The following is a 10,449-nucleotide window of genomic DNA, read 5'->3' as shown; positions in this document are numbered from 1 at the left end:
ACAAAGAGACAAAGATACTTATACAAAGATTGTGTGTTTCACTACTTAAAGCAGTTTTCAGATGAAATGCAAAGTTTTCTGGGTCTCTGGTTAGTCAAGTACCTGGAAGCTCTGAACAGTGATTATTCAGGACTCTTTTCCTTTACCATTTAATTGCAGGCTCTCCTAATCTCTGTCAGCTATTGACCTTTATGACCTTGCCTTATCTACCAGAACACAGATCCCTCTTACTAGAGGTAGCATTGTGTTACAGGCCCTAGCAGGGAATGTTTTCAGGTCTTCTAGGACCTCTCTAATCAAAACTGTCACAAAGATGTCATTGGCACAGACACGTTGTTTGTCCCTGCCAGTTGTCTGTTCTGTGGGCGATCCTAATTGTTGAATGCAGATCAATTAACTTATGACATGTGATAGTAAATATCTGTCCAAACTTTGGAGGATGTAAGAAGTTAGTAAAAGAGGTGGGTTCCAATTAAAAACAAGTTGTGTAATGTTAAAAGTTTTAATACATTTGGTAATAGTCTGTGCGACATAAAATAGTGATCTTAAGCTTTCAGTCTGATAAAATGAACACTTGTCTACTAGGGATAATTTGATCCTAGTGTATTCACTTGGAGGACAAAATTAAATTAGTTAATGATTGCTTTATTGCCTAGCAGGATCTGATGTGTAAAATGTTTTTGAAATAATTTTGTCTGTAGTGTTTCTGACCCAAGGGCTGCGGAGGAAGCTTGTGGTAGCAGTTACTCATATAGATTATATATGTGAAGTAAAAACACATAGCCAAAACCTGTCTTTTTCTGAATATAGTTGATCAGTTAATTTTTTCTTCTGCATAAGAAGATGCACATCATCTCGAATGTTCTTATGTGATACGTAAACATTCACATATCATGTGGAATGTGGAAGATAAACATGTAACCCATTGGATTCTCTTTTCCAATATCTAGATTAGATCCTGTGCTGAAAGAGAAACCAAGAAAAAAGATGACATTCCGGAAGAAGATAAAGGAAATGTAAAACAATGTGAAATCAATTATGTGTATGTATTCTTTTCCTTTTAGACCTACAGATTTGACAGTGAAGTGCTTCTCAAAGTGCTTTCAAAATAAATTACCTAATTAGTTGGGGATGGTGGTTCATGCCTGTAGGCCAAGCTACTCGGGAGGCTGAGACAGGAGGATTGTTTGAGCCCAGGAGTCCAAGGCTGCAGTGAGCTCTGGTAACCACTGCATTCCAGCCTGGTTGACGGAACAAGACCCTGACAAAATTAAATTAAAACTGATGGACAAGAAGAGGCAACACAATGTAGCCTCTGGGACAGAGCCCTGAGCTCGATGCTGTTCTCAAGGCTTCAGTTTTCCAAATCATCATACCAGCTCTCAAAGCTAACGTCATGCGGGTTAGTCCGTCTCCCTGTTCATTCATAGAATGGGTGTGATGCCAGTCAAAGGCTGTGCTATGGCCAGGACACGGGGGACTCCAGCCAGCATGTCCTGATAGAAGTGGGGCCTTGTGGTTCTTCCCAGTCAATGAGTGGCCCTCCTTTTGAGGGGTCATGGAGGTCATCTTTATGGTTGAAAAGCTCCAGCTTATTAAAAAAATACAATGAGACATTTTTTTCCCCCTTCCCCAAGACAGAGTCTCGCTCTGTCTCCCAGACTGGAGTGCAGTGGAGTGATCTGGGCTCATTGCAGCCTTCGCCTCCCAGAGGGTGTGATTCTTCTGCCTCAGCCTCCTGAGTAACTAGGACTACAGGCACACGCCACTATGCTCAGCTAATTTTAATATTTTTAGTAGAGAGAGGATTTCACCATGTTGAACAGGCTGTTATCAAACTCCTGACCTCAAGTGATCTGCCTGCCTTGGCCTCCCGAAGTGCTGGGATTGCAGGCATGAGCCACTGCCCCAGCCTACAATTAGACTTTTTTAATAAGTGAAAAAGAAATTAACAGTATTTATAAATTTAATAGTAAATATGTATAATCAGAGTTTGAGGTATTTTTCAATGAAGACATTTTCTTTGCAGGAAGAAATTTCAGAGCTTCCAAGACCACAAACTTAAAATAAGTAAAGAAGACAGTAAAATTCTTAAAAAGGCTCGGAAAGATGGATTTTTGCATGAGACGCTTCTGGACAGGTAGCTATTTATTTATTTATTTCCACTATTTTCAGTAGCGAATAGAAATGGCGTGTAGAAAACCTATCTTCTCTTAAATTACTATAGTTTTCACATTTTTGTCTTTAATTTCTAATTTATGAATGTGGCAGTATTACTTAGGACAACATAAGTTTGGGAAAAGACTGTCAAGAAAGAATATCTAAAAATTATAACCGATTCGAAGTATATACTTTAAGAAATTCAGATTTGACTGTATCTACTTTATAAATTTACCATTATCTTTTTATAACTGTTGGAACCAGAGCTAGAAAGAAGCCGTTTGACTAATATAAAAATTATGTGGATTCTGTTAGAGTAGTTCAGGTTCCTGAAAATAAGAATAGATCAGCTAAAAATCTAAAAGCTGCACAAGTGAAATTGAAGCAGTTTTACTGTAAGATGTGGAAGAGTGGAGGATGTTTATCATAGCACACTATTAATATTTATTACTCTTCCTGTGTGGTAAGTAATGTCCTAGATTTACAACATAGGAAAACAGGCAGAGATGTTTAGCTCTGAGTGTCCAAGTATAAATCAATTAAGTGCCAGATTTTGATAATCACCAGCCGCTCGTTCAAGTCCTGTGTTGCAAAGTTACTCTTACCCTTTTTTTATATTTCTTGATAAGGCAATGTTTAATTACATATTTTCTGTTAACTAGCTGGTAGACTTCATACCTAAAGTCAGTACATAATGTTAAGAATATTTTCCAGCCGAGCAAATGAATATGTATCTAGTTGAAAGAAATCAGGAAGAGGATATAAAATATAATCAGGATGTAGACTCTAAAACGGAATAAGCTCTATGTCCTGTAACTTTTATCACTCCTAATAATACAGCATTCTCACCCTATTGAATAGAAATTTAGAGCACCCTTAAATTCCAGAATAATTGAAATTGCTATTGTGGATTGAAAAAGCCCCCTTAGGCAACGTTTATTGACGTTAGGAAATAACTATTATAAGATTAGAATCCATTTTTTGTAGAAACCAAATTTAAAAGTATACATATTTTAATATAAATGTTGTGGTAATATAATAACCAAAATTGACCACACAGTTTTAAAGCTTTTTATATTTAGTAGCAGTTGAATATATATGGCATGTTTTACACAGATTAATTTTATTACTTTTCTTTGCTTAAACAGGAGAGCCAAATTGAAAGCCGACAGATACTGCAAATGACTGGGATTTTTGTTTCTGCTTTATCTTTTTGTGTTTTTTTCTGAATAAAATATTCAGAGGAAATGCTTTTACAGAGTTCTTGAGTTGTTGTGAAATTATTGTTTAACTAGTAACTAGTTTAACCAGGATTAAACAAGCTTAATCAAGATTCTTCATGAATGTACTTTTTAGCTAACTACAATTTTTCACATGGAAATGAAACCTACAGTACACACTTAATGTACCACAGAATTTTTTTCTGGATTTCCTGTCCTGAAGCATGCAGTGTACTAGAAACCAACTCTTCCTGCATTGCTTGTGGAATCTGTCTTACTGGATCATAATCTTACTTTACTTTATACAATAGATGCTTGATCAGTGCCTTTAATAGGAAGTTAGAAATTCCCAATCCAATCAACAAGGCTTTGATTCTGCCTCCGAAGTACTACCCAGATCACAGACAGCCCAAATAGCAGAACTAGGGGGCCGGGCGGAGAGGACAAATCATGTTAGGGAGTGGGACCAAAAGTGGAAACATTACAAAACAGCAAGTAGGCTCAGAGCAGAGGGGAGAGTAGTGCTGGGGAAACTCCCTGCTGAGGACGGGTTAGCCACAGTGGGTATGTATGGGATGCTTTTGTCCTTGTGGGCTGGAATGGAAGCTGAAGGAGTTCAGACGCAAGTGTTGCTTAGGTCTGCTTTGTTGAAGGCTGTCTCTTTCAGAGTTCCTAAACACAATATTCCTGTGGCATCTAATCCCAGTGAATGCTCCACATCTAGGCTGTGGATCAGATGTCACGGGAAATTCTGCCTCAGGACTGAGGTTGATTCAAGCATCTGGATGTTGTCAAAAGTCCACGTTGTGTGCTGGCCTAACCTGAAAGACCCTATCTAGTTCTAGCCTTTCAGTTCCATCAGTCACCAAATCTAGAGTTACATGGCATCTGTACAAGCTCAGTAGCTGAGGCACGGGATCAGGCCTAGAAAGGAGCTTTTGGAGCGTTTGTTGTAGGTCTAGCTCCAGCTTGGCCCTTCAGTTCCGATAGCTGCACTTTGTCTCATCTTGGGTTCTGATCCTTGGATTGGGAACAAAGTAACTACTCTGATCCCGCAAAGCGGTGGTTCCTGTTCCCAACTGGTGACTATTTTGCCTCCCAGGAGACATTTTTGGTTTTCACATCTGGGATACGGTGTTAGAAGGTAGAGGCTAGGGATGCTGCGAAGCATGTGGCAAAATCCTGTTCCACCCAGAACCTAACAGTGCCAAAGTTGTGCAACCTTCCCACCCAAGGGCTTGGTCTATTCCTTGCTTTTGCCAGCTCCCTAACCCTGAAACACAACAGTTCAAATTTATCTGCAAAAGCGTCTCCAAGGGACCTGCACGTTTCCAATGTCGACTGCTGAGACCCATCGGTGGAGACGCAGGCTTAGCAGGTCTCCAATGTCGACTGCTGAGACCATCAGTGGAGACGCAGGCTCAGCAGGTCTAGGACTGGGCTCCACATTTGCATGTGAACAAGTACTCCGGGTCATTCAGAAGCAAGCGATACAAAGCACACATTGAGGATCACCGCCTTCACGAGACTGAATCTTGCCTCCCACTTGGTATCTGAGACCATCTGCCTGCTGACTGGTTTTCCTGGCACAAACATTCTGCACGTAGGCACGGTGTGTTCTTGGACTCCATGTCACCTCGTTCACCCTCATGTTCCCTCGGTTCCTGACCCCAGTCCAGCGAGCAGAACTAATTACAGATCTTGACAACAGAAGATACAGATTTAAAATTCCCGCTGACTTTATCCACTAGTGAAGGAGGACAAGTGGACAAATGGAGAGGGTAGGTGGAGTCTCCATCCCTGTTTCTCCCACTCCGCTTTATACAAACCCCAGCTAGACCACTGGGAGAGCAACAGAGGTTAAGAATCACTGCATCTAAATATTGTCATCTGGTCCACTCTTCTTCCATCTTGAACACAAGATATCATGAGTTTTGTTTAAAGCACTACTGAAACCAAGATAAACTCTGGCTTAGCCCCTGACAGGTCAACCTAGTAATCATATCAAAACCAAGATTACCTAAAAGCACTAACCAAAGGAAAAGCTCCCACACCCCAACCTGTGACTGCTCACATTTTTCAGATTGAATAATTTCAATCGTATTTTAGGTTCATTGACTCTTTACCACCTCCAAGCTGCTCCTGAAGACAACTGATTATTATTTTTTAACTTGGAAAACTTTCACTTCTAGAATTTCCACTTGAGCCTTTGTTATTGTAGTTTTTCTTCTCTGCTATGATTTCCTATCCATTTATTCTAAGTGTTTTTGGGGATTTGATTTTAGTAAGAATTATAAAACTACTTTAAAAATCCACAATAATTCCAACATCTGGGTCATCCTGAGGTCAGTCCACACTGGTTGCCTTTTTCTTTGAAAATGTTTAATATAAATTAGTATAAATGAATATAACTAGTGATTAAAATAATGTGTTTGGCTCCAAGTTTCTGTCTTCTGCCTTCTGTCACTGATGTTTTATTCCTATCCTTGTTGTTTTCTATACTTTATTTTATTACGTCTTTTTTTGTCTTGCGATTTGAAAACTGTATGACACATTGTAATGTTTTAATTTTTCTAATTTTTTGCTTTTAATTTTAACTAATTTTATTTTTTAGAGAAGTGCAGCTTCACAGCTAAACAGAGCAGAGAGTACAGACTTCACATATGTCCTTTTCCCGACACAGCCTCCCCAGCACAGCTTCCTGCCTCACAGGAGCGCACCTGTGACAACCAGGACCTACCTGGACCCTTCATCGTCGCTCAAAGCTCACAGTGCACATTCACGTTTCCTCTTCACGTTGTACGTTCTGAGTCTTGACAAAAGTATAATGGTGATGGGATATTACTCACTGCTAACAGGAGATGATCTGTCAAGCCACAAAGTAGTACAAGGAGGAAACTTAAATGCATGTTGCTAAGAGAAGGAGCCAATCCGAAAAGTCTACATACTGTTCGATTCCAATTATATGACGTTCCAGAAACGGTGAAACTGTGGGAACAGTAGAAACATCAGTGGTTGCCATGAACCAAGGGGAAGGAAGAGCTGGATACACAGAGCACAGAGAATCTTCACGGCAGTAAAACCATTCTGTATGATACTATAATGGTAGACATATACATTTGTAAAAATCTACCTTAACTTTTAATCTTTTAAATTACGGTGTTTTTTTGTTGTTGTTTTGTTTTTTGTTTTTTGTTTTTCTGATGGAGTCTTGCTCTGTTGCCAGGCTGGAGTGCAGTGGCACGATCTCGGCTCACTGCGACATCTGCCTCCTGGGTTCAAGCAATTCTCCTGCCTCAGCTTCCCGAGTAGCTGGATCTACAAGTGCCCACCACTGTGCCCGGCTAATTTTTGTATTTTTAGTAGAGACTAGGTTCACCATCTTGACCAGGCTGGTCTCGAACTCCTGACCTCGTGATCCATCTGCCTCAGCCTCCCAAAGTGCTGGGATTACAGGCGTGAGCCACCGTGCTCGGCCGTTTTTGTTTTAAAAACTGCAGACAAGCTGGGTGCAGTGGCTGAAGCCTGTAATGGCTGCACTTTGGGAGGTTGAAGTGACTGGATAGCTTGAGCACAGGAGTTCAAGACCAGCCGGGCAACACAGTGAGACCCCATCTCTAAAAAAAAATTATTAAAAAACCTGCCAGGCATAATGCTGCATGCGTGTAGTCCCAGCTACTCCGGAGGCTGTGGTAGAAAAATCACTTGACCCAGCAGTTTTGAGGCTGCAGTGAGTTATGATCACGCCACTGCACTCTGGCCTGGGCGACAGAGTGAAACCCCATCTCAAAACAAAGAACAACCAAAAACCTACAAGCACCCCTCAGAGATAGTGTGGGTTTGGTTCTAGACCACTGCAATAAGGCAAATCTTACAATCAAGTTAGTCGCACAAACATTTTGTTTCCCAGTGCTTATAAAAGTTATGCTTAAACTATATTGTCGTCTAATGACTAATAATTAATTATTAATAATTAATAGCATGTCTAAAAAGTATGCACATAACTTAAAATACCTAATTGCTAAAAAATACTAATGAATATCTGAGCCTTACCAAGTCATAATGTTTTTGCTGGTGGGGATCTTGCCTCTGTATTGAGGGCTGCTGACTGACCAGCGTGGGAGTTGCTGAAGATTGGGTGCCCGTGTCAATTTCTTAAAACAATGAAGTTTGTTCCTTTTACAAAAGATTTCCCTGTAGCATATGAGGCTATTTGACAGCATTTCATCCACAGTAGGACTGGAGTCAACCCTGTCAAACCCTGCAGCTGCTTTCTCAACCAGGTTTATGGAATATCCTAAATCCTTTGCTGTCATTTCAGCAATGTTCATAGCATCTCCACCTGGAGTAGGTTCCATCTCCAGAAAATATTTTATTTCCTCATCCATAAGAAGCAACTCCCCATTTGTTCTAGTTTTATCATGAGTTTACAGCAATTTCATCTCATCTTAAGGTTCTAATTCTAATTCTAGTCTTGCAATTTCTACCGCATCTGCAGGGACTTCCTCCACTGACATCCTGAGCCCTCAAAGTCATCCAGGAGGGCTGGAATTAACTTCTTCCAAACTCCTGTTAATGTTGATATTTCAACCTCCTCCCATCAATCACAAATGTCCTTAATGGCATTTGTGATTGACGGGAGGAGGTTGAAATATCATGAAAGGATTAACGGTGAATCCTTTCCAAAAGGTTTTCAATTAAGTTTATCCAGATTCATCAAAGAAATCACTGTGACAGCTATACCTTTACAAAATGCATTTATTATTTAATAATAAGACCTGAAAGTCAAAACCACTCCTTGATCCACTCCTTGATCCACAGGCTGAAGGATAGATATTGTATTAGCAGCCATGAAAATAACATTAATTTCCAAGTACATCTTCAACTAAGCTTCTGGGTAACTAGGTGAATTGTCAATAAGCAGCAATCTTTTTTCCTTTTTCTTTTCTTTCCTTTTCTTTTCTTTTTCCTCCCCCTCCCCCTCCCCCTCCCCTTCCTCCTCCCCCTCCTCTTCCTTTCTCCCTTTTCTTTTTTTGTTTTTGTTCTTAGTCTCACTCTGTCGCCCAGGCTGGAGTGCAGTGGCGCGATCTAGGCTCACTGCAAACTCCGCCTCCAGGGTTCACGCCATTCTTCTGCCTCAGCATCCAGAGTAGCTGGGACTACAGGCACCGCCACCACGCCCGGCTAATTTTTAAAAACATTTTTAGTGGAGACGGGGTTTCACCGTGTTAGCCAGGATGGTCTCCATCTCCTGACCTCATGATCACCCGCCTTGGCCTCCCAAAGTGCTGGGATTACAGGCGTGAGCCATGCGCCCTGCCCATCCTTTGAAGTTTTGAAGCCAAGCGTTGACTTCTCTCTAGCGATGAAAATTCTACATCTTCACTAAGCTTAATCAATTCTAGCTCTGGACTTAAAGTGAGAGACGTGCACTTCTTCCTTTCATTTGAGCTCTTTGAGGCCACTGTGGTTATTAATTGACACCCCAGCAGGTGTCACCCTCCCTCCTCTATGGAGTTCACCCACACCGGGGCGTGGGGAACGGGGCTTCCGGCACTCCACCAGCCCTGCGCGCCTGGGGCTTTCCCACAGGGGGCTTTCGTGAGCCAGTGAGCAGGGGCCGTCGCCCTGCTCCAGCCCAGCCACGCTGCGCAGGCAGAAGGAATCTTCCAACCTGCCCCGGCACGCGGGGATTTTGTGTATGCTGCCCTGGCTGCTGTGGAAGTGGGGTTCTCCCACCCTCCGACTCCTCGGTGGCCTCCGCACCCCAACAAATGACAGGAAGACCAGGACCCGCAGCACAGCAGCCTGCTGGGCGCGTGCTCGGTGGGACAGCCTGGGCCCGCCAGAGCTGAGTCACAGGACCAAGGTGTGCTTGCGCCACCCACGTCCCCGCGGAGTCGCTGGTGGGGCTGGAACCCCAGGTCGCCAGGCCGGCGTGGGAACCCGAAGACAGGGCAGCTCCACCTCCGGGGCCCGCGACCCCGGAGGCCTCCGCGTCAAGCGCAGATGCAAAGCCATCCGGGCGCCTCCCAGCGGCTGCAGGAGCCTCCGCGCTAGTCTGCACTCCCCTCCAGCCTGTTAGACGAGCTCCTGGCGACCCCAGAGTTTCAGCAAAAGGCACAACCTCTCCTAGATCTGGCGCCACTGGGGGAGCTGAAGGACGTGGAAGAACCCGCTCCGCCGGAACCACCTCAACCCGGAGGAACACCGGGCTCTGCGGGAGGAGCTTTAGGACGCGGGGTTGGGACGGGGTGGGGGCGGGGCGGCGGCCTCTCCTTCGCGGTGAACCTCTGGCTGGGTGTGGAGAGGCGTCGCTTCCCTTCCAGCTGACCTGTCTAGGATCCCTGAGTTCCAGGTCCGGCGAGAGACTCGACTCAGAGCAGGGCTGTCATTCTTTCCCGAGCATCCCGGGGATCCCAGAGCCGGTCCAGGCACCGGGCGGTGGACTGTCCACCGCGCATGCGCGGGTTTGCAGGCAGCAGGCGAGGCTTTGAGACCGGCCCAGGCGGAGCTCTCATCCCATCTCCCCCGCCCGCCCCGCGTTCTTCAGTGGGTTGGGCGGAGACCTCCATCCCAGGAAACACTGGCCCGGACAGCCGCCAGGCCTGCTCTCCTTTCCGCGTCTCGCCACCTCTGCCTCCCCCGGCCACCGTCACTCGCCTGCCTGTGCATCGCCTTGGAGAGCCTGACAGCTAAATGCAGACCCGAGACCCCGCGCAAACCGGAGTGCTGCCCTTTCTACGCGGGAGCGAACGCAGGCAGAGGTGGGGCGAGGAACGGAGACAGGGAGGGAGCGATGGAGGGAGGAAAGAACGGATGGACGGAGGGACCTTACGGGACGGAGGGATAGAGGGACGGAGGGAGGAAGGGAGGAACTGAGCGAGGGACGGAGGGAAACACGGAGGGAGGGAGCAAGAGACAGAGAGAGGAAGGCAGAGAGAAAAGCCGTCTTCTGCCTCCAGGACCTGCAGGACCTCGCACTCCGGGAAAATGTTGGGTGCCCAGTGCGGGCTGAGTGCTCGGCTCACAGCCGCGTCGGCCTGCGGGGCGCTCACCGGCCCTCCGG

General features: G+C 44.7%; 2 protein-coding genes across 2 annotated transcripts in view; both read left to right on the top strand.

Moving 5' to 3' along the window:
• The window catches only part of FRG1 (FSHD region gene 1), a 22,582-nt gene extending 19,162 nt beyond the window's left edge, over positions 1–3,420 (top strand). The window contains exons 7-9 of the mRNA XM_026456053.1: positions 951–1,042; positions 2,030–2,140; positions 3,309–3,420. Coding sequence (XP_026311838.1) covers positions 951–1,042; positions 2,030–2,140; positions 3,309–3,345 — 240 coding nt within the window. The 3' untranslated portion in view covers positions 3,346–3,420. The remainder of the gene's footprint in view (positions 1–950; positions 1,043–2,029; positions 2,141–3,308) is intronic.
• A 1,609-nt stretch (positions 3,421–5,029) lies between these two features.
• DUX4 (double homeobox 4) lies at positions 5,030–10,203 on the top strand. The gene is given in 4 exon segments (XM_026456073.1): positions 5,030–5,130; positions 8,870–9,294; positions 9,297–9,375; positions 9,377–10,203. Coding segments are annotated over 4 exon segments (942 nt in total). The 3' UTR covers positions 9,714–10,203.
• The last annotated feature ends 246 nt before the right edge of the window (positions 10,204–10,449 follow it).

Source organism: Piliocolobus tephrosceles, chromosome 3 (assembly GCF_002776525.5).
Source record: "Piliocolobus tephrosceles isolate RC106 chromosome 3, ASM277652v3, whole genome shotgun sequence".
In the NCBI taxonomy this organism is placed as follows: Eukaryota; Metazoa; Chordata; class Mammalia; order Primates; family Cercopithecidae; genus Piliocolobus; species Piliocolobus tephrosceles.
Note: the sequence above shows the minus strand (reverse complement) of the source record. Positions and strands in the feature narration are given on the sequence as shown.